At 42.9% G+C, this 23,187-nt stretch overlaps 1 protein-coding gene across 2 annotated transcripts in view; it reads right to left on the reverse strand.

Moving 5' to 3' along the window:
- The window catches only part of ATXN10 (ataxin 10), a 216,503-nt gene that overhangs the window by 42,645 nt on the left and 150,671 nt on the right, over positions 1 to 23,187 (reverse strand). For both annotated transcript variants that reach the window (XM_019544286.1, XM_019544287.1), the window contains exon 10: positions 3,378 to 3,441. In XM_019544286.1, coding sequence (XP_019399831.1) covers positions 3,378 to 3,441 — 64 coding nt within the window. The remainder of the gene's footprint in view (positions 1 to 3,377; positions 3,442 to 23,187) is intronic.

Raw genomic sequence — 23,187 nt, forward strand, 5'->3', positions numbered from 1 at the left:
CAAACCCAACCTTAATCAAAATATGTAGGAAATATTACACCAGATAAAATGTTATAAAGTCCCATTATTTTTATTTTTGTTCCTTTAAAGATGGTAACATCAGACCTCTTTGCTGTGAATGCCTCAAACTTCTTGTCCTCGTTCAGCAAGAACCAGATTGAGGCCATGGACAGGCATTACATTTATGTCAGGAGATGCATGCACTCTTTTCCCAATACAAAAAGTGCTGGACAAAGACATGATGATTCTGCCACAAACTATTACAAACTTTGGTGGAGAGTGAAGCTTCCTAGCACCACATGCAATACCTATTCAGTTTCCCATAACAAGACAGGGAGCCCTAGGACCCCACAGTGTCTCAGTTTTCCACTCTCCCTCCCCTTGTGCAAGGTGGATGGAAGGAGGAAGGGAAGTTGATTCCCTGATGGTCTGCCCAGTGGAAAACTATCAAAGACCTGCTGAGACCCTACTGCTGCAGCTGCTTGAACAGTCTTCACTCTCACTGGGACTGTCCAAATGGTGGGACCAATTCCTGCTGCCTCTTGAACAGTCCTGGAAAATCCCAAGATTGTTCAAGCGGTGGTGGGAGTACCCTCACCTTAACCTTCAGAGCAGTGGAGAGGGCTGGCACAGGATGGACTTTTGACTAGCACTAGGGAATTCCCACTACCACTGCAAGAGCCCTGGCAAGAAAAGGCAGAAATGTTTTCCTGAAAATTTTCAGTACTGTAACTGAATTTGTCCATACTCTGACAGACTTCACCCAGTAAGAGAGATGCTACTATGAGTCACTGCATAGCTGTGCTCCACTGGGAAGGAACTGTAACTCTGAGTCACAACTCCTTCTCTTTTTGCCCCTTGCTGTGTCAGAGAAAAATACAGAGAAGAAAGGAAATGTTTCTTTGCCACTCCCTTACCTTAACTGGGACAGATTTATTCTACTCCTATACTTATTCAGCTCCACTGGCTGGAAGAGGAGACAACCAGCACCGTAAGGGACAGTTATTATCTTACCCTACATGATTCTACTCTTCTAAGCTTCAATAGTTATGTGCATGTGATACTGTGCAGCATAAAATGATAAAAATTAAAAATTTGCCACAACTTTGTTCTTTACTTGATCATGATACTTGCTAATGGTATATTTTAAATATAAAATGAAGTTGTTAAACCAAACTAAGCTTATTAAAAAGCACAGAAAATCAAATGGTATTCTAGAATCCAGACAAATCTGATCAGGACTTCTTTGATCAGCCTTTTTTTTAGTTGAGGATAGCAGTTTGATTTCCAGAGACATTTGTAGGAACTGTGTAATTGGCATAGTCAGTTCTGAAGAGATTACAATCAGGTAACAATATTACTAACTTGTTGTGTGCTGATCATAAACAAATTGACAAAACAATCTTTGAAAATCTTTTCAGTATTTTATACTTATTTTCCTCAAGCAATTAATTCTCTTGAACTTTACTACTGCTGTTCTTTAAGTCCTGGAATAAAATCCCTTGTGTAACATATCACATGTATTGTTTATATCAGAATTTCTCTACCACCCCAAGAACCTGCATCATTAACTGACTCAGCTACTGTTTTTTTTGTTATACAAATTGTCAGATGTCTCTTGGGTTTGCAAGTATTCTGCCACTGGTCAGATTCAATAAGGGTGTAAAACTGATGGGCTGCTATCTACTTACTTCAGGTCAGTAGTTGTGTGTCAACTGAAGCAAAAACTACAAGGTCAGTTACAAAGACCAAATATGGTCTTAGTTCAAATTCCTACTATGAATTTACATCCAGAGTGCTAACAGTGAACCAGGGATATTTTGGATGTTAGAAAAAAAAGATGAACTGTTTGAACTGTCATTCAAACTAGCTTCATCTAGGTCCTAATTCAGAAAAGTACTTAAGGCTTTAGCTGTGTTCTTAAATACTATGCCATATGAGAAGACTTAAGCAAACGCCTTAATTTAAGCAACTGCTTACATTTTTTGCTGAACAGACGAAGTCAAGTCCAGTCCAGTCTGAAGGCTGCTGCAACCGTTGGGGCACCATAGAGGCTATAACAACCCTCCTCCACTCTGAGACTAGTTGAGTTGTTTTGCATCATTGGTGATTCTTCAGGCAAAGTGACCTGGTAGCACCCATTTCCTCTCCAGGTATGGATGTCTGTGGGCTCAAAGGGAACTTCTCCGCTCTTTGACAGGTCTTGTTTTTAGTCCTGCTGGGTGTCTACACACCCTCCTCACCCAGGCTAACCCAGGTGGGGGTGCCAATTTAGTTGCTGACAACCTGACCATGGAATAGGTTTTACTGATTTACATGGTACCAGGTAACATGTCTCAGACTTTGCACAGGGTGAAAACCTGGTCCTATTGACTTATATGGGGCCAGAATTTCACCTACAGTTTTATCTCTCTCATTACTTGTCAGTCCCTCTCAAGTCGAGAGAGGCCCGGGCACTTCCATTTTTTGAGGCTCCTGGTATATTAAAAAAATATGAATTCATAGTGCACTACAGGCTGTGTGACCCGATAATGGGACACAAGTTTAAAGTTGTATGATGAACATCTTCTTTCAATCCTGTCAGTGTATCTCTGTGTCTGTATGTATAACATCATTTGGAGATAATGTCAAAAGTCTAAATTTGAGGCCCTCTGTGAATGAGAGGCCCAGGCCAAATGGCCCTCCTGCTCCCCTGTGATAGGCCCTGCCCTATGCACAAGCCAAAGTCAAGCATCAGCAGCAGTATGTCTTGTACACTTTAAAAAAACTTCCTGAATCTATAATTCCGGATGCTGCTCAGCCTACATGTTCCCAAATATACCTCTTGTTTTTTTTCTTTAACTGCAAACTGGGATATTGTTCTCTTTTTACAACTGTTAAAAATTGTTAAAATTCCATTTTCTTCTACTGCCGGTATGCATTTCACCAACTTCTATTTCAGTCTAAAAGGAACACCATAAACAAAATATCAAGAAACTGAGCAAAACGAGGAAAGGTCAAGGATTCAGTTATTAAAAAGGAAGTCCAGTTACACTATTTCTGTTTTATATTCATACTCTTTCCCTACAGAAATGTATTAATATGAAAGCAGCTTCCTGGTAAGGCAATTTATAATGATTTCTTGAAGCATTAGCTGATTAGTAGTAATTACAGTCTAAGAAATAGGCATGTTAGAATGTCCACACCATTATATCAAGCTCGATCACTGAAGCTGAAGCCCTAATACAAATCTAAAAGTAATAACCTTTTCAATGGCACAGAATATAAGAAGCAACTTTATGAGAATGATTAATGCTCCTTTACATAACAAAGCAAAAATGTTATGTTATAAAAGAACATGCAACATTTACTATGTCAGACTTTCATTTAAAGGATACAGGGGTTGTTGTCATCAATGCTGCAGTTGTCCAGGATCAGTGGAATTCCATCTAATAGATAAACCTGGATTAAAACAAATTTGCTTACATTAATACAAATCTCAACTCTCTATTGTGAGGACAGAATACAGAAATACAGTGTGCAAAGATACAAAGGCACCTGAACAGTAGTTTCACTAAAAACATGCAAGACAAGTTTGACCAAAGTGCATGGCAGAACAGGTGTTCTTAGCCATTTATATAATAGAACAGCCATACACTTGTATACTAATTTTATATACATCCTACCTCAAGTATTTTCTTAATAAGAGATGTAATATGGAGTCAGTTGGATGGCTTATGCCCACGACACTGAACTAAAAACCCGATGCTCATCAGAATGTTTGTAAAGATTCACGAACAAATGCATTTATATGGTTAATAAGGTGACATTAATAGGAATTTGTAAAATATTATAAAAACCACACACATGTATATTGGCCACAGGTACATTTGGTTTGAGTCCCTTTCTGTGCCCACTAAATAGACTGCACATTTGATACAGCTCCAGTGAAAGAACTTGGTGCATGCTGTTGCACCTCATTGTTATCTTTGGAGGTCCTCAGTTCAATCCACAGTTCATCAGCTAAGAAAAGGTACCTATCGCACACAGGTATGCATATACACACATACAAGAGGTTGTACATGCATATGTACATCTGCCTATACACATCAATAAGCCAGGTTGATTCTGAAATTACAGTAAATAGAATAGGTATTCTTTTATATCTCAGAACAAGAAGCAACAATTTATCAGATTTATGGCGCTAGAAGTCAGCAGTTTTTAAGGATATTGATTGCGTAGTTCTTTAGGTATAAAACCCCTTTTTCTAAATCTCTCTCTCTCTAGAACTAAAGCAAAAGCTTTCACACAGGTGTTGTCTGTTGGCTACAAATATGCTTAGAAGTTTGTCCTTAACAAAGGATTGCTTTTATTTTTGTCAAAAGGAAAAAGTAATTATTCCACATACAGATTCTTTTACACACACACACACACACACACACACACACACACACACGGTGGTCCACATATATAAAGTGGTCCATAAAAATAAAAGCAATCCTTTGTTAAAGATGAATGCTCATTAGGATAAACTTCTAAGTATATTTGTTGCCAACACACAACACCTGTGTGAAAGCTTTTGTTTTAGTTCTGGAAATCTGATTCAAAACTAAGGACTTGGTGAGGCAAGAAGATCAGAGACAATTCTAACTTTAGGTTCATAGCCTGGAGATAGGCTCATACTTCTCTAGGCACATCTCCTGTTCAGGGCAAGATATATTTTATGTATTGTGTAAAAAAGCAAATCGTGAGTTTACATTTCGGGATGGATCACCTAGCAGAAGTGTAACTGCATAATAGTTTTTTTTTTAAATGGGAGAATTGTGCAGCAGATATCTGAACAGCATGCTAATAAAATCTGAATCAAGAGACGAATTCAGCAAATTACAAACTACTTCCCTTTTATGAACTTCATAATTGATTCTCAAGATATAACATTTGAAAGCAAAATCAATGGGGGGGAGAGAAAGAAAGAGATGATAACTGATGTGGCTTATCAAAGTAAACAAAGAACATTCTGCTAGTTCTTGAAAGCTAGTTTCAACCCAGCTGTGCTAACATGCATTGATCTACCCATAAGAAAGGTTTTATAATGTTTTAAAATAGGCATTCCTGGCATATTATTTCTTATGTGATTTCCAAAGGTCATACATCAAGTAAGAGTTCACACTTCAAAAGCTTAAACAAACAGTGGCCTTTAAATAATCCAATTATTATATGTGCTTGGAAACATTGGCCCTTTGATTTTTTACTCTGTAGACAAATTCTGATCTACCCAGAACATTACCTTCTACTTTTCATCAATTCAATGTTGACCAGTAAGAATCAATTTAGATCAAGTGCTGTCAACTGAAACAACTCATGCAGTTTGTTCAGGTCCGATTTAAATGAGGTATTCCATCATCTCATTAAAAACATATTCTGTATAAGTAACAATTAATTAAAAAATGTTTATGCTTTCAAAAATGACAACGATACTATTAACAATATCCCTTCAAAGTTAGTGGGAACAGAAGCAGTAATGCAGAATGGAGGTGCATTTTTGTGAAAGACAAGAATTGTTAACTACAAGCCTTGCACATACCCATTTGTGATAAGCTGAGAACAATGAAAACAGTTAAAATCAAATAGTGTTTCTTTCTAGGAATGCTATGCCTTGTTCACTTCCTTTAACAGGTTACCCACAAGTTACAGCATGGTGAGGCTAAGGCTATATGCACAGATTACCATTGCAGTACTATATGTGCCTTTACGGTAAGAGAAAAAGCAAGTAGGTATACAGTTAGGCTGTTTGTAGCACCACAAAGATGGCAGATGCACCACATACAGTTCTTGTTTCAAACTTTTAACACCACCTTTTATAGTGCCACATATAACATACAGATAGTGGCATCTAGTGTTACAGGTGTCCCTGACCCTCAGTATCCCAGAGTGCTCCATTCTTCCTTTCGTCCTCCAAGACGGGAGGTGGGAATGGAAGAAGGGAGAGCAGCTATCTCCCTGACAGCCTGTGGAAAGCAAGTGTCAGAGTTGCTGCTCCATTCCTCTACAGTGGTGGCAACAGCTGATCAGATGGCTGAGACCACCTGATCAGCTTTTACCACCATATTTCTGAAGCATTGTGATCAGCTGTTGCTACAGCTAATGCATTTTGCAGTGCTAAAAATAAGTATGTGCATATAGCTAAAGTGAAGCAAAAAGATACCCTCAATGAGTGTGCAAGCTAAAGCTTACTTTGGCAATATGTCCTCTGAAATACTTTCCAGATCATTCTATCCTTACTTATGGATGACAGAGTTAAGTTTGACATTTTAAATGCCTATATCACAGGGAGCACATCTACGCGTTCATCAATGTGCCTTAATTACTGTGCATCTAATTTAGTTCTTGTTTAATGAAGTATTAAGTAAATATGCATTAACTAGAGTTACTGCACAGTAGCACCAGTGCATGGTTATTTTGTGATGCGTACTGCTCATTAGCCTAATAACACTGTGCAGTAGACTATTAACATAGTTTTTAACTGCCACGCTACTGTGCAGTGTTATTAGGGTAATGTGCAGTAAGTGTCTCATGTAGACATGCCAACAGATGCTCAATCTCCAGCCCAAAGGCCAGATCTGGCCCCTGGTGCCATGTCATCTGGCCTACAGGTTTCCCCACAAATCTGCACACTAGTTTGGGTACAAAGGTGATAGGGACCCTGATCATGGCATATGGAAGCTGGACTCCCTGAGCCTAATCCCAGCCAGATGGAGGTGGTGAGGGGCCCCAAGAACCAATCCTGGCCAGTGGGAATGGTGCATAGCCCTGGGGCTCAATCCCAGTACACAGGGTGGCACAGGGCCCAGTCTGGACTGGCCTCATCCCATTCATTTGGCCCATGGGGCCAAAACACTGAGCATCACTGGCCTAGATTATGCCCCCTTTTGCCTCCAAGAGTTCAATACAAGTGGAGTCTAAGGCTGGAAAAATGTCAGTTTCTCTCTAATTTTTCTCCTGACATAGTATAATTCCCTTGTAAAACTTCAAATCACATATCTGCAGAAAACCTGAATAAGTGCTTGATCCTCAGTCCCTCTCTGTTGTATTGTTCAGGGATTCAAAAGCTCATGGTCACACTCAATCCTCTTCTATTAAAGAGGGGTACATGTGCCAAGAGGTTTCTCTGAGCAATAAATAGTAACAAACAAGCCTGTACATCTTTGCATGGATATCCTGAAACATATGGAGGTGTAGAAATGCCAACCTTCTATTCTTCTGGTTGCATAACATCCTGGAGACAGAATGTGACTTGAGGGATGGGCCCTATTCTATACAGATCATAGAAGGAAATATGGGCAGGAAAGAAAGTGGCAAGTCATGAATGGGGACCCAATCTTATCTAATTTTTTCATATGCAACTACTTCTACTAGCCTGGATTACAAGTAGGAGGCAGTAAAACTAACCTCTGCTTCTACTGGCAAATGACTAGGAACTGAACTGGGCTACTACAAGGTAAATTTTGAAGAACTAGCATGCTTTACAGGAGATTATTCTTTGTTAATGCAGTGAAATGAAATTGTGCTCCATGTTTAAATTGACGTCCTGGTCCTCTGAGAGTTGGCGCGAATTCAATCACTGACCTAAATTAGGTACAGATTTCACTTTTCAACTACAACAAAAAAAAAATAAATGTGAACTTTATTTGCCTGAAGTATTCACATCAAACGATCTCCCAAATCTTGTGCTCATGACACCGCATAATGGTTTTTCAGAATGTTTTCTACAAGCAGCAAAGAATAATATATTTCACATTTGATGGAAAACACCAGTTATTGTCAATTAAGTAAATTTACCAAGAATAGAGCATTACATTAGTGCAGTCAAAATAGTGTCATAATCTTAGCTTCTTGTTAAGATACTCAAATAAACTGGTGTAACACTTCCTAAAACAGAAGTGCACAGCACTAAGTTCTCTTACAATAATGTATCACATTACCAATCTGACTCTGTGGTATTGTGATGGTATCTTAGGAAGGTCAGCTATAGGTAGAACTGACCACACTGTTAAAGTCCATTACACTTCAAAAATGCTCCCCATACACAAAGGGACTTAAAAACAAAACATTGTTAATCATTTTTCCCTCTTTGTAGACAGAGTTTCACAAGCTATCCATTTCAAATTAGCAGAGGTTATTAAACAGAACAATTTCTGCAAGTGTGAAACAAAATATAGCTATAGCCATTCAGTATCAATAAATAATAAACAAAAATTTACAAACTGGCAAAATGCCAAAAAAATGCCATCTCAACTCAGTTCCTCCTCAAGGCAAGTATGTATTATGTTTTATTTGGATGTGTTGGAACATGTCAGTTATAAGGAGAAAGCTGTTTCTTTTACACAGTAATTGCCAAAAGAATCAGACTGAACATTTTTTTTAAAGTCCAAAAGTTACATATCAGAAGTCAAATCCACAGTTTTCAGGTGACGTGTAATTTCACATCAATGGAGATGATCAATAAAGACACAGCTGCTCCAACAAATTCCTTCCCTTCCCTTATGTTGATTGGGTCAGAAGCATGTAGGGATTTTTTGTGATTAATGTGAAAGCTGGAAATGTTTTTTGGCATGAAACTAGAACTACTTCCTCACGATCAATTCTGTAGTGGACAAAAAGGGTCCAGATAATGTTGCAATTTACTTCATCCAGAATGGTTACAGAATCAGAAGCAGAAATGGCACCTTCAGTGGAAGAACTACAGAGCGTGTGACTTTTGTTTCAAGTACTTATCGACCTACCACTTAGCAGAACTTAGACTTCAGAAGTCAGACTACCTTCTAAAATACCTTTCACAAGGAGAGATGATCCCAAAAAAAACAGATCTTCCATAGACCATTAAATATGGAAGACAATTTGCCAGCCCCAGTACAAAAGCCAATATACCTGGCAAAATCCTTACCAAATAAGAAAGGTGACAGGGAACAGAGAAAAGGAGATTCCTTCAAGGAGATGACAAGAACCAAATAAATTTCTCTCTTGATCACTGGAGGGGAGGGGAAAAAATAATCAAGGGAGGAAAATGAATACCAGATAATATTATAAAGAGAAAGCTCTCTGTGGTCTGTCATACCATGGATTTGGTTACCATTCTTCAATGTTGACCATTTTGTCTCAAGTCTGATAGCTCTTGATCTACCAAACCACCTCTCAAGCCATACTTACAAGGATACACTGCTGAGATTACTGAGTTTAGATAAGTCACTGTGCTCTGATTTTAGTGGTACACAAGGTGTTCAGGAGACCCAGAATACATGCCTACTAAGTCAGGGCCATATATTGGTTTCTCTGCAAGGAAGATGGGGCTTCAATAATTTGTTTTCTCTGGTTTATTCATGGTTTTTGGAAGAATCTGAAATGCAAAAACATTTTTATCCCTTACTGTTAACCAAAAAATCCCTGAGTCTACCCTAGAACATAGATACTTTGGCTTTGAATAAAGGCAGTGCCAAAAGTCTATTAGAGATCTCAACATCCTGCAAGTCTGATGAAATAAGTGCAGACAGAGGCTTTTTTCTTTAGGATGTGTAGTGGAACAGCTAAGCCAGCCTGCTGATATGTTGCATTGCCAACATTTGTGGACAGATTTGGGCCCAAAGAAATTCTTTCTTACCCATTTCACAAATGCTGTGCCAAAAAGAAAGTTACATTCTTTATCCTTCTTCATTGTTGAAGTTAAGTATTGCAGTGACCAGCTACTTTAGACTCCAAAATTTGAAATGTTGAAATGCCTGGGGAAACTTTCACTTATGTTAAATCTCAAGATTCTTCCCCCCCACCCCACACAGATGCTGGGTATTTGTTTTAGACAGACATTTGCTTAATGTCAACTCCCCTATAAGAGGTGACTGTTCTCTCCTGTTCAAGGAGGAACCCTGGGATGGATAGCAACTCCTTTGGGAAAGCAAACTGATCACTGATCCAAACTGATCCAAAACTGCTTCTCCAAAGGGTGAAGCTTTAGACCCCATAGAGGGAATACAAAGAAAAACAGATCTACTGGGCAACTAAGATCAAAACAAAGTATCATCATTATCAGCCATCCCTTGATATGAGGATGACAGTCATCCAGTAATAGGGAAGTCAGCAAATAGGGTGAGTCAGATGACTGAGAGACTGATCCAAGATCTACGTGTCTGACTGTGGCCATGGCAAACAGTTCTAAAAGAAAGGAGTAGATCCTGGTGATGTTAAGTAATGGCTCTTTCCCTTTGCCTCTCTTATCTATCTGCCTCCACAGCAAGGCGCATTTGCTTAAAATGATCAATGCCTTTTCATACATCATAGCACCACTGAGGAGGATTCAACACTTCAGTCTCCCAAGTATTGATGTTAATACCACATTTTCTTCAAAACAGCTTTCAAGGTGTCCATGCATCTCTTCTGCCCACCTCTAGAACAGTGACTGTCAGCAAGTTGGGAGTAGGATCTGCTTCAGGAGCTGGTTGCCAGGAATTCTTATGATGTCCAGTCCAACAGAAGTGTTGCTACATAAACCACTGACTTCAATGTTGGTGGTGTCTGCTTAAGGCACAATGCTCTGTTTGCTATTCTGTCCTTCTAACTGATATAGAGGATTTTCCTAAGACGTGACTTGGAGTTCTTCAACTGAGCGGGCATACATAACACAATCATCTGCTGTAACAGGGAACTCCTACCCTGTTGCTAGAAGGGCTTGATGAAGGTAACAAACCAAGAGTTAAGGAATCAGAACTTGTGGCAAGGGTGATATCTTTTATTAGCCCAACTAAATATTTGCAAAAGATCTTCCTTATTTGCAAGATTTTGGGCACAGGCACCCTTCTTCAGGCACAGGAGAGAGCAAAGATTGTAAAAGTTCTCCTAGGTAGGAATAAAAATTCATATTTCATAGGCTCAGGGAAGCCGCAGGAGCTTTCAGAGAAAAAAAAAAAAAAAAAAGCAGCCTCGGCTCCACTCCAGCTCCCAGCACAGCCTCCCCACCCGTCCTGGGGCTGGGGGGGGCGAGCTGCTACCAGGCCGCTGGGCTCCTGCAGGATGGGGGGGCACTCACTGGGACCACCCTTTGGGGGGGGTCAGCCAGGCTGTTGCCATCCCAAGCCTCAGGTACAGGATGCAACTTCTGCGCCGCATTCCTGGATTTCCTGTGTCCTGGGCCACATACCACCCCCAGTGGCCTCAGGTGGCCCCTGCACTGCCCCCAGGGCCAGCCAGAAACTTCCCTGGGGCCCCCAGTGTCCTGGAAACTGCAGGAGCTTCTGAAGCAGAAAAGCAGCTGCAGCTCTATTCTGGCTCCTGGCGCAGCTGTCCTGGCCTGTCCCAGGGCCTGGGGGGCAAGCTGCTGTCAGGCTGCCAGGCCCCTGTGGGGGGAGGGGCTGGGCCTTCCCCCCAGGGTGGTTGCAACCCCCAGGCCATCCATGGGTGGGGTGCAGCCAGGCCTTTGCTGCCCCAAGTTCTGCACCACCTCCTTGGGCTTCCCGCATCCCGGGCCACATCCCCACCGACTTGTGCTACCCTCAGTGGCTCCAGGAGCCTCCCACATTGCCCCCAAGCCTTACAGGCCCTTCCCCAGCAGCCTCTGGCTTCCTGGCAGCAGCAGGAGCCACCAGAGTGCAAACATGGCCATGAGGCTTCGGATAGCAAGGGTGCGGCTGGCTCCCCCCTTGCAACCCTTCCTGCTAACCCCACAGCCGCACCTTCCTCCAGACACAATCACAGATCCCACAAATACCACATACATGTACACACACATACACATCCACAGCTCCCCACAAACCCCACTCACCTATACCCCCCAACACTGCTGCACACCCCACACACTATACAAGAGTAAAACTACATTTTGAGCTATTATGCTATCATTTCTACGTATAAAGCTCAAACACACAGGTATCAGGACAAAAATACATTTTTAATTGAATTAAAATATAATATTATGGGTATTTTTAGTACACATTTTGTTTTTTTCCCCCAGTTCTAAGATAGCAAACTCTCTTCTCCAAAGAATTACTTCCAGGAGCAAGGGGGGGGACTTCTGGTGGCAAGGGTCAGAGGCCAGAGGTGGGACTTCCAGTCCCAAGGTGGTGACCAGGGGATGGAGCTCCTGTCAAGGGGAGGGGAAACCCATGCAACCCTCAACAGCTTGCCAAAACTCACTAAGCAGCCCTCTGCCCAAAATAATTGCCCACCCCTGCACTATGACATAGTCAATCAGGTGCAAGGGGTTTGAGCAGGGGTAGAGTCATGGTGTTTTTCATTTGTTGCTTTGGCAAAATAAGGAATTCAAAACTGGCTGCTTGCTTCAGAAACATACTCAGAGTATGGGATGGGATGGATGATACTACCAAAGGGCCACTATTTTGTTTTGCTTCGCTTCTTTTTATGGTCATGCTGTATTACATCTGTCTGCTTCTGTAGTGATACAAATGAGCTAAATTGCCCTAAATTTCACCCTGAATGAAACACAATTCAAACTGTAGCACCTTGCATATTTATGTGGCAAAAATAATCATAGAAATGTAACAATTGTATTGCAACAGCTTAGATTGATACAATTATGTCGGTTTATATACTCAGTTACCATAGTTATCCAAACAGAAGATGACCCTGAATTTAAAGATGGCCCCTCAATAATTAGATTCTATACATGGAAAACGTATAAATGTATTGTAACTTTTTCATGTATGGAATCTAATTATTGGAGGATTATCTTAAAATTCAGAGTCATCTTGTATTTGGGTAACTATGGTAACTGAGGATATAAACCAACATAATTATATTGATTAAGCTGTTGCAATACTACTGTTACATCTAAATAATTATTTTTGCCACATAAGTATGCAAAAGTGCTACAATTTGAACTGTGTTTCATTCAGGGTAAAATTTAGCAGGCAGTGGAAGAAAGAGGTGATGAGAGAGGCCGTAGGGAGCAGGCAGTAGGAGGGTATGTGGTACAGCAGGTGGTGGGGAGTAGTAAGGGGGCAGGCAGTGGAGGGAGCAGTGCAGGACAGGTGATAGGGTGGCAAGCAGTGTAGAACCGCTGGGGCAGGCAGCTTGCCCCCTGCTGCCTGCCTGTCCACTTCCCCATGTACCACTGTTTCTGCCCCATCCTCTCCACAGCCTCAGGCTTCCCCCTGTCCTCCCCTATTCTGCTTCCATACGACTTCTGCCCCCCACAGGCTAGAGTTCCCACCCCTGCTTTCTCCCATCTCTGCCAGCCCCCAAACTCCCCTTCTACCCCTTCATCCATCTTGCCTTTGCTCCACACCTGCAAGCTCCATCCCTGCTGCAGCCTGGGGTAGGGAGCAGGGCTCAAGCCCAGCCCTGTATTGGTGGCACAGAGCTGGCACTACTTACAGGGCTGAGCTGAAACATGTACTTCATGCTCCAGGTGGCAGCAAAAGCAGAGCCTGCTAGCATAAAGTAAAGGTAAGGAGGAGTGCAACAGAGGGAAAGAGAGGTAGAGAAGTGGTGTGGGGAAGAGTGGCTGGGCATGCAGAGGCAGTGGGGGCAAGAAGCAGCTGTGGCTCTACCTAATCCCTGCCCAACTGTAAAACAAGGGTCACCCTCCCCTCAAGTTAAATGGAGAGGGTCTTATCTTTTAATCAGGTAAATGGGGCATACAGTGGGGTGACTTTCTTCTTCTTAAAAATATTCTTAGGAAATTAAATTCTGTTAATATAAATCCATAATAAACTGGCTTAGCCAAACACCTAAAATAAGATGTTGCAAAAGCTACATAAAAATATACAAGACTGTCTCTTTCCTTTGTATGTTTGCATTTAAGATAGAACCTAAATTCACGATCATGCATTATTTTGGACAGATGAACATTTAAAGTTTTAGAAATGATACAGCCTTTCAAAGAAACTATGGGATTAAAGCTTTATCGAGGACAGAAGTTCCCAGTGGCAAAATATCTCAGGTTTCAAACTGCAGCTTTGTTCTGAATCAGAGTGAAAAACTGAAAATTTCCAAATTCTCCCCAAAGAACAACTGGGGGTGGCAGTGGGGCAGAGGTAGGGAACCAACTGCTTTGAGCCAATCATAATGTATATTTCAAATGTTGACTTATTTTGTATTATAGTCTCTATTATATTTATAATTAAAATAGGAAACTCCATGCTATGTCCTTCTGGGAAATTGCTAACGTGAGGTTGCAATTCTTTGCCTTCTTCCTCTCATCCTGCAGAGCACCTGTAGCACAGCATAACATCACATAGATTATATACATACATATACGCACACATTTTTAAAGGCTATTTCATAATTGAATAAAAATGTTTTGATTTTTTCAAAATGATGTATTTCAACATTCCTGGAAATTTGGTAGGGCAAATGAAAATGAAACATGGTATAGAATATTATAATAACAATGCCATCTGCTGCATTTAGCATCATCAGCATTTTCCTTTTACAGCCATTTGAAGTATTAGTTAAATTGCTAACAGAAAAAAGTATACAAATTGATTTGTGGAAAAGGTCTCTATACGCAGCACTTGATATTCCAAAAAGAAGCAGGGGTGGGGAGAACACTTGTGTGCTTTAAAATCATTCTAGGTTTTCTGCCAATAAAGGCTGCATTTTTTGCTATGTTAAAGCAGTAAGATGCAACTCAGTGTTCTGAGGTTGCAGTGCTCAAGGTACAGTTTGAGGCTGGAGGCAGCAGGCAAAGTACCATAACCACCGAGCTGTGTGAAACAGCACCATTCAGTTTCTACTTCCACTGTGATGGGACAGTGTTTTTTTTGAGTTTCATTTCATTTCAAAACTGCTGTTCTGTTTTATTTCACTGAAACTGTTCCACTGTTTTGACATTTTGCCCATAGGCTATAATGGGGTAGCACAAAACTGCCTATAACTCTGTCATTTCTGAAGTTCCCTCACTACGGGGAGCACCTAGCTAAGAAGGGCATCAGCACTGAGGGTCTTGGTGGCCTTGAGGAAGGGCTTGAGGACCACCAAGATCTGGGAGATGGTATCCCACTTGGCTCTGTTCAGGGGGCCGCTAATCCCAATCTCCCCAAGCAAGGCCATCTCATGAATAGCCTTCTGTTGCTCCACCAGCCTCTCAAGCATCGGGTATGTGGAGTTCCACCGAGTCTCCACATCCTGCGTGATTTTGTGCTGCAGGATGTTCAGCTCTGCTTGTTTGTCCCACAGCACTTTGTCCTCCTTGATGCTTCAGTGGAAGTAGCCTGTCAGCTTTCTGCATTTGGAAATGAACTTACTGATGGTGCTAGCGCTGTCACCGGCAGCCCTTCTCCCTTCCAAGTGTTCCTGACTATAAGGTGGAACTTGTGTGCCACACACTGGATGCCAACAAAGTTGGCACCACGGACCACCTTGACCAGATTGGCCCCATTGTCAATGACCATGAACCTGTGGGTGAACTCACCCTGCTCAATGAGCCACCCCTGCACTAAGCAGTTCATGGCCCCCGTGATCTCTGTTGTCATGTGGAACTCATCCATCACCTCAGCTTGAAGGAGTGCCCACCGATGGCTTGACTGGTCGCACCAGTGTCCTGTGAGGGAGTGGTAGGTGTGACCGCCACCTTGGCTGCTCCAGATGTCCGAGGTGAAGTGTAAGGCCACCTGCGAAACTACCTTGCACAGCTCCTCCCTCAAGTACTCCCTGCATGCCTCATACAGGGAGGGCACCACCATCTGGCTGAATGTGGTGCATGCAGGAACTTGGTAGGATGGGGCCATGAGCACCATGAGCCACATGAATCCTGGCTGCTCAACTAAGGAGAAGGATTGGCCATCGACAGCAAGCATCTCCCCAGTGCTCTGGGTGATCTCGCTTGCCCTTGCAACTCACCCCCACTTTCCGCCTGTCTTTCCCCCACTGTTCCAGGGTGGCCTGCCTCTGCTTTGGGTGACACTGGCTTTGGAGCAAGAGGGGGACTTCCCTTTGGGCACACTACTGCTGGTGCCAGGCTAAGAAGGAGCAATGAAGGGGTGTATACAAAGGTGCATCAGCATTCCTGTGGTGCTCATGTGTTTTGTTCCCTTGCCCTGGCTGGTTTTGGTTTGGCAGTGCAGGCAGATAGCATATGGGGGATCATGTACCAGCTCAATATGATCCCAGACCACACTACCCTCCGCTTGCTTCTGAGGTTTGGGTAAATGTGTGAATGCTTTGATTTCCCCCTCCTCAGCAGGCTGAGGCACAGCAACAGAAGAAGCGGACTCAGCTAAGTTGCTTGCCTCCACAACCTCTACCTCAGCCTCCTTTGAAGTGCCTTCTGGGGAAGGAGATGTGGCTCTAGGGGAAACTTGAGGAGTGTGGAGCACAAACTCAGGTGATTCCCGCTCCTTCCCCAGAACTTGCCTTGCTATGGTATTCACATCCAGGTCCAGCTCTTCTTCTGGCACTGGAAGGCTCAGCATTGGAAGTAAAATGGGGGTGGAGGAGATTGTCATACTGGTGCTGCTGCTTGTTGTCAGGGGTGGGGGGGATGTTATGGCTGATGCTCTTGGAGGGGATGCAGACTCATTCCCAGGCAGTGGCACTGGCACTGCTCCCCTCTCCTTGCTGCTTCTGGAAGCCTCATCCCTGCTAGTTGTAGGAAAGAGGCTGCATATAAGTTAGGGGTGAGAACTTACACCTCTCCCTCTAACCCCTCTTCTGCCCCTCCCTGAAGGCTTGCCAGCTGCCCTTCTACCACACTTGATGGTGTGTTTCATAGTGTCTTGTTCTTATACAAATATATAAATGTATCTGTGTCCCTATATACGTTCTCTAAGGTATGTAGCATATGCCTCAAGGTATAAATATACAGAAATAAAATATAAATGCCTCTCCCTTCCTATGTAAATTACATTCTATAGTGTAATATCCAACATAATTATAAAACTGAAAAGAATAAATCAATGAATATAATAAAATAAAAGGGTCTATAAGAAAGAAAAAGGTATTCTGGAATGCTACTTGCTAGGCTAGGCTAGGTTAGCAAGTAGGAAATCATTCAAATCAATGCTAGTAGTAGCCTTTGCTGGAAGACACAGCTAAGTAACTGTCAGACCCCAAGGCAGAATGTAGACCAGTTGAAACAATGCTGCCTTTTATGCTGTTTTTCCATCCCTGCCCCAGATCACTGGGATTGGAACAGACCTCAGAGAAGGATCACAGGCACTGGCCAGCTACACAGTCAACATCTGAGATGAGAGAAGTCCTTCCCAACTCTTCCCCCTCCCTCTTCTTACTTTCTGTTTCCCTGCAGGCAAGCCCAGCTTGAGCTTCAAAACTCAAAACTTTTCAAAAACTTTTGAAACATTTCAACTGCCCTTATTTTGTTTTAAGGCTGTTTCAAAGTCCTTCATTTCATTTCAATGTTGTTGTTTCAAGTTTGAAATGAGTTGAAACAGTGTCGAAATGAAGCAGCTGGCAAAATTTTGCACAGCCCTAATAACCACCCAAGTGGTGGCATTTTCCTAGAGTGACACACCCAGGGAGTTTCCTATTGGAACTACAGATGGACTCAAGTATTGGTAAAGTATTTCAAATTGTGAATAATAAATTTGGTGCATATTTATATCATCTGTAATTCCATGACTGAGAAGGGGCAGGGTGAAGGGTGGGGAGCAGAGGGAAAACATTTCCAGGATGCTTAAAAAGTGAAAAGAAGAATTTTTGCTATTTTTGTTGTTTTCTGCATTCACACTCTTATGAGAGAGCAGAAGACTTGTGTTTTTAGTTCAGACTAGGGGAAAAACAAATTAGTTCTCCCCTGTGTCATAGAACTTGAGCACTATAATGTGTTAAACTAAAACTTTCATCAGCATATTTATCACCACCAAGACAAAAAAGAAGGAATAAATCAGGAGAGGGATTGTGCTGTGACCTATCAACATAACTCCAGAAAGGCTATATGACAGGACTGGTAAGACCTGAAAACAGTTAACAGTCTTTGCTACCTGTGTTTCAAGTTACACCAATCAGGAAAACTACTGGAAGTCTGCAGTAGGCCATAGAATTCCACTTCTGTTTTTATTGCAGGAAATAATTTTTCACACTGAGCAGTGCCAATTTTATTCTCTATGTTAGATGAAAGGTTACTTTTCCTAGGAAACATAAAAAGAAATAGAATTGTGGTTTGGATCATTCATCTTTTGCCTTTATATTACCATAATTGTTTTTATAGTAAGGCTAATGGATCTGATCTCAAATTATTGTGGGGAGGAAATAGGTGCAACTCATGGAACAATTTCAAAATGGGCCACAGTAGGTACAACCTAGACTCAAGCTGTGCAGAAAGCAACTTTGGGACTAACTTTTCTGTTCAGCCTTCTTAGCTACTACAATTTTCTTCCTTTATTGTATCTGTAGGTCCCAGTTCCCTATTCCAAGCCTATATGAAATGCATCTCTATGAAGGAGAGCAAGTATGGCTCTGCTCCGTCCTCAAATACTTTCACTGACTTCTGCTACATTTTATAGTGCTGTATTAAATGCCCTTCTGAACTATTTTTTTTTCATAGACAAACCCTTCACTCGTTCTCCTTCATGACAATACACTAAGGCATATGTATAAAACATTTAAGTATGCAAGTAAACCCCTTTCACTTCCATGGAATATGTTGAAAAGTAAAGCTTATGTGTTACTATTCTGATGAACTGAGGCCTAAACTTTGAAAACTACAGCCTGTTATGAGGTTTCCTCCCAGTACCTATAATATAGTTGGCTGATAAGTCTTGTTCCACTCCCTGGAAGAGTAGCCAATAGATCACTTACCAGCCTCCCTGACTCTCTCTAAATCTTCCCCCTAAACATTTTCTAATGCAGGAATCAGCAACATCCAGCCTGCAGAGCTACTGGACTTGGCCCGTGGAGCTGAAAAGCTTTGTCTGACCTTAGCCAAGGCCAGGAAGTGAGGAGCTATGCTGGGGCCAGGTCACTTTCAGCAGCATCCATGCCACTGCCACTACTCCCTGCTTTCCAGGCCAATCCAACATGAGCCAGGTGGTTTCAGCAGCACCTCAGCAGTGAGGGGCTACATCTGCAGCCATGCTGAAGCTGGGCCCATGCCACCACCACTTCTCCCAGCACCCTTCCTCCTCCACCACTACACAGATGTAGCATAAGTGAAGATTTTAGTCTGTGGTGAGCTGCACTAGGACCAGGTATCTGGAAACTGCATCTATACTGCCACTGCTTCCTTCTCCCCCGCCTTTCCCAGCTGTGGCAGGGGTACATGTTCCAGTAGTGGGGAGTTGTTTTGGGGCTAGGGATCTCCCAGCTGTGCCTCTGATGCAGCAGGAAGGGAGGGGGAAAGTGAGGAGAAGCAGCAGAAGCATGGAAGCAGTTTGCAGATGCCTGGTCCTGGCATAGCTCCCCATTGGCTAAAAGTTGCACAAGCACTGCACTTGGGCAGCAGACAGCTGGGAAAATGATGATGGCATGGGTGCAATTCTCAGCTGCCTGGCCCCAGCATGGATATGAGGAAAGCCCCCCTCTATACTTTCACACTGCCACTGATGAATAAACTGAAGCTAGCTGGCCTTGGACCAGAGCCAGGTCGTTGTCCTGTGGCTTGTAAAAGGTTCCAACCCCGGTTCTAGTGAAAAAACATTTAGCCTGCTAGTTTTCCTCTACCTAAATATCACTCCTCTAGAGACAGTGACACCCTCTAAAACAATCACATCTTGTACATATTATGTGTATGATCTATACTGTACATATTACATACCAGAGCTTTCACATGTATAAATTATATATTATCTGTGAATTCTATTGCAACTTCTCTTTTATAGCCAAGATTCCCGGCAAAAATAAACTGAATTACCTACATGTCATGTCAAAATAAAATAGCATCTTACTGTAAAATAACTTACATTGTCAAATCCTGGTCCAAGATGAACAGACTAAATTTTGGTTTACATTAGTATTGTTTGTGTGCTAGATTCTTTCAATCATGAATAAATAAATTCAAGGCCACAAACTAATCTGGCAGCATTTATAGTGAGACAACTGCCATTTTATATATGTTGTGAATATAAAAAACAACAACCCTGTGGTTAAGAATAATGCCCGAAGAAGAGATTTTATTGATAAACAAAATACTCCAAAGATTATCTTACATACTTTGAAACTGAAACATAAAAGAAACAGAGGAGTTTTACTAAGGTATTTGAAAATGTTGACTGCAACTGAAGCAGTTGTCTCCAGAAAACATAAGACAATTAAAATCTCTCTTATAGAAAACAAAACAAACAAAAAAAGACAGTGCTCAGGATAAGCAATACTTAGTGCTCAGCAATATATTGTGCCTTGTCTATAATAAGCATTCTGAATTTATATTTTTTAAAGATCTAGTTCTCTCGAGCTGTTTTATATTATACCGATTCTTTATATAAAATAATATAGTATTTATAAAGACATTTTAAGTTGCCAGCGAACCTAATGGCTGGGCTTGCAAAACTGTAGAATGTGGGATGCACATGTTAACGTTTGTAGTGGGAAGCAACAGCACACCTTTTTTTCCTGTTTAGGAGAGAGTAAAAAGGTTCTTGCACAGGGTTTGCCTATATACAGAATAGCTCTGGTTAAACCTCACGTAACTTACCTCAGAGTAAAAAAAAAGAAAAACCTTTGTAAAAACTTATATTGTAATACTAGGACCACTCAAGATAAAGCATGTACTTCAGCTAATTTCACAAAAATGAAAAATCGGGGACACCTTACTATAACAAGTTTTTAAATCTGCCAGTGATTAAGAAAGCCCTTACATAAATCCCCTCCCACTCTTTCTAGCTCTCTCTTTCAGCTCAAAAATAGATTAGGAAAATCCCAAATTTCCATTAGCACACAACAAAAGGATAGAAAACACAGGCTGAAGTCCAAGTTACAACAGTGTAACGAATCAGGATTTAGCCGAGAGCAGTAACATTTGTTATCTATAAGATTCCTACAAACATGGTATCTTATAGAAGCAGGGCAGACCTTTGAATGCAAACTTTAAACATTTCTCATATTCTTACACTGAGCCTCAAATGAGAGTTGAGGAAGTTGACTGTCGCATGGCAAGACTCTACAGCAGGAGCAGGCAATTACTTTAGGTGGAGGGCCACTTACTGAGTTTTGGCAAGCCACTGAGGGCTGCATGACAGGCAGCCATGGGTAGCTAAATATTAATTTTCTAAATTTTTTAGAGACCTCACGGGCTGGATAGAAAGGTCTGGCGGGCTGCATCTTGCCCACCCCTGCTCTATGGGCATGTCCACACATGCAGTGTATGTTTGCAGGAGCTCAAATAAGAGCAGCACAAATTTGAGTTGGGGATTTTTGCCTCAGTGCACATGCCCGGACATGTGCGCTTTGTTGTGGGGTAAGTTGTGCCACTTGGAGCAAAATCACCCTGTTCAGCTCCTCCCGGATATGCAGCCAGGGGGGACTAGAGGCTGAGGCCAGCACCTGTGCTGGCCCCAGAAGTATAAAAACCTGCCCTAGCAAGCAGCTCTGGGCTACTTGCTCTCAGGAGCTTCTAGGGCCCAGCCAATTGGTATCTGAGGACACTAGCCCCTTGTGCCAGCTGGACTTCTGCAGCAGCCCTAACCGAGAGTTCCCTGCACCCTCTACCCCCTGCAGCAATCTGGCAGTGGGAGCTGCTGCCTGGCTATAACCTACTGCCACCTGCAACAGCATGCGGCCCCAAGGCCACGCGCCTGCCAGACCCAGATAGGGACTGCATGAACGCAGCAGAGACGTCTGTACCTCTGGGCCAGCTGCCAGCAGGCTATGGCTGCACAGCTGGCCTTTATGCGGCACTAGTGCTCCATGTGCTGCTGCCCTGCCATCTGGGCAGCTATCACCAGGAAGATGTTCTCAGTGTGGTGGCCTGCTTTGAATTGTCAAAGCATGTCATCCTAGACCCACATGGCCAGGAAGTCAGCCACATCCAGCTGGGCCCAAGTGCCTGAGCAGGCTCCTCTGGCTAGGTCCTGCCATGTGCCTCACTAGTAGGAATTCTGGTGTTCCCCATTTAAAAACTGCAAAATCTCTAATAAAAAATTCCCAAATTCACTTTAAAATACCTCAAAATCCATGTTTTTCCATAATTAAAACAAAAGACCACTATACACACAGGCACACACATACATACACTTCATTCTAATATTATAAAAGCCTTTGTCTGTCTGTCTGTCCGTAATGCTTTATTCACGTTCTGATTGGTTGTCTGAAACAACTAATCAGAGCGCTCCAAGAGTGTTCTGGACAGAAGGCAATGACATTGTGCCGCCATGTCGGTGGGGACAGAGCGGCTGGAGCAGAGGGTGAGGCTAGTGCTGTTGGCCTTGCCTCCCATCCCCCAGCCCTGCTCCCTGCAGGCGGCGAAAGCAAGGGATGCTGCCCGACAGGAACAGAGGGGACTGCAGGGCAAAGTTCCTGCCCCCCACTTCTGGGAGACGGTGGCAGCACTCTGTCCCCTCCTCCCTCTCCCCATCATTCCGGACAGGCAATTGGCTAGTACATACATATATATGCATACAGAGTGAGGGAGAGAGAGAACGAGCACGATCAGCTGGGCAATGTTTTATTAATGTATTTACAGTTCTAAAGCAATTCAGAAGCCTACCAATGTCTCTCATCTTAATAAGATAGACTCTAAATATCTAAATGTTTTGATTTACTTTTAATTTTCTTATCATAAAACAATTAGAGCTCCCCCTGACCCCTTCACGAACTAGGATGTGGGGACAGCTGCCCTTGTAGCCATAGCTCCTGTTAGCAAGTTTCATCCTGTCTGGCAGCTGGGCATGATGGATGCGTGATGGGGGGATGCGGGGTTTGCAGGAGCAGGGGTGGGACGGTGTGTGGGTGGCTGACTGTGGAGGAATGTGGGGGGACGTGAATGTGTGGCTATGTGTGGGGGGGACTGTGTGGTGGGGGCTGCTCAGGAAGGGTGGGTCCTGCCACCCCCACAGAGCGCAGCCCCCCCCCCACAGCACATGGAATGCCCCCCCAGCAAGGCCCCAGCTCCTCCCCACAGCTCCCCCCTGCAGCAGCAGCTACTGTGGGGCACTCAGGGCCCACTGTGGCCAGAGTCCCCAGTGGCATGGCATGATGCGGCTTCAGACCTGGTGCCACTCCTGTAATTCACGATGGGTCCAGCTCAGAGCGGCACAGTGTGGCACAGGGCCGTGTGCCTTCAGGCAGGTCTGGCCCCCTCAGGCTGTCATA

This window comes from Crocodylus porosus, unplaced genomic scaffold, assembly GCF_001723895.1.
Source record: "Crocodylus porosus isolate Cpor-Errol unplaced genomic scaffold, CroPor_comp1, whole genome shotgun sequence".
Taxonomy (NCBI): domain Eukaryota; kingdom Metazoa; phylum Chordata; order Crocodylia; family Crocodylidae; genus Crocodylus; species Crocodylus porosus.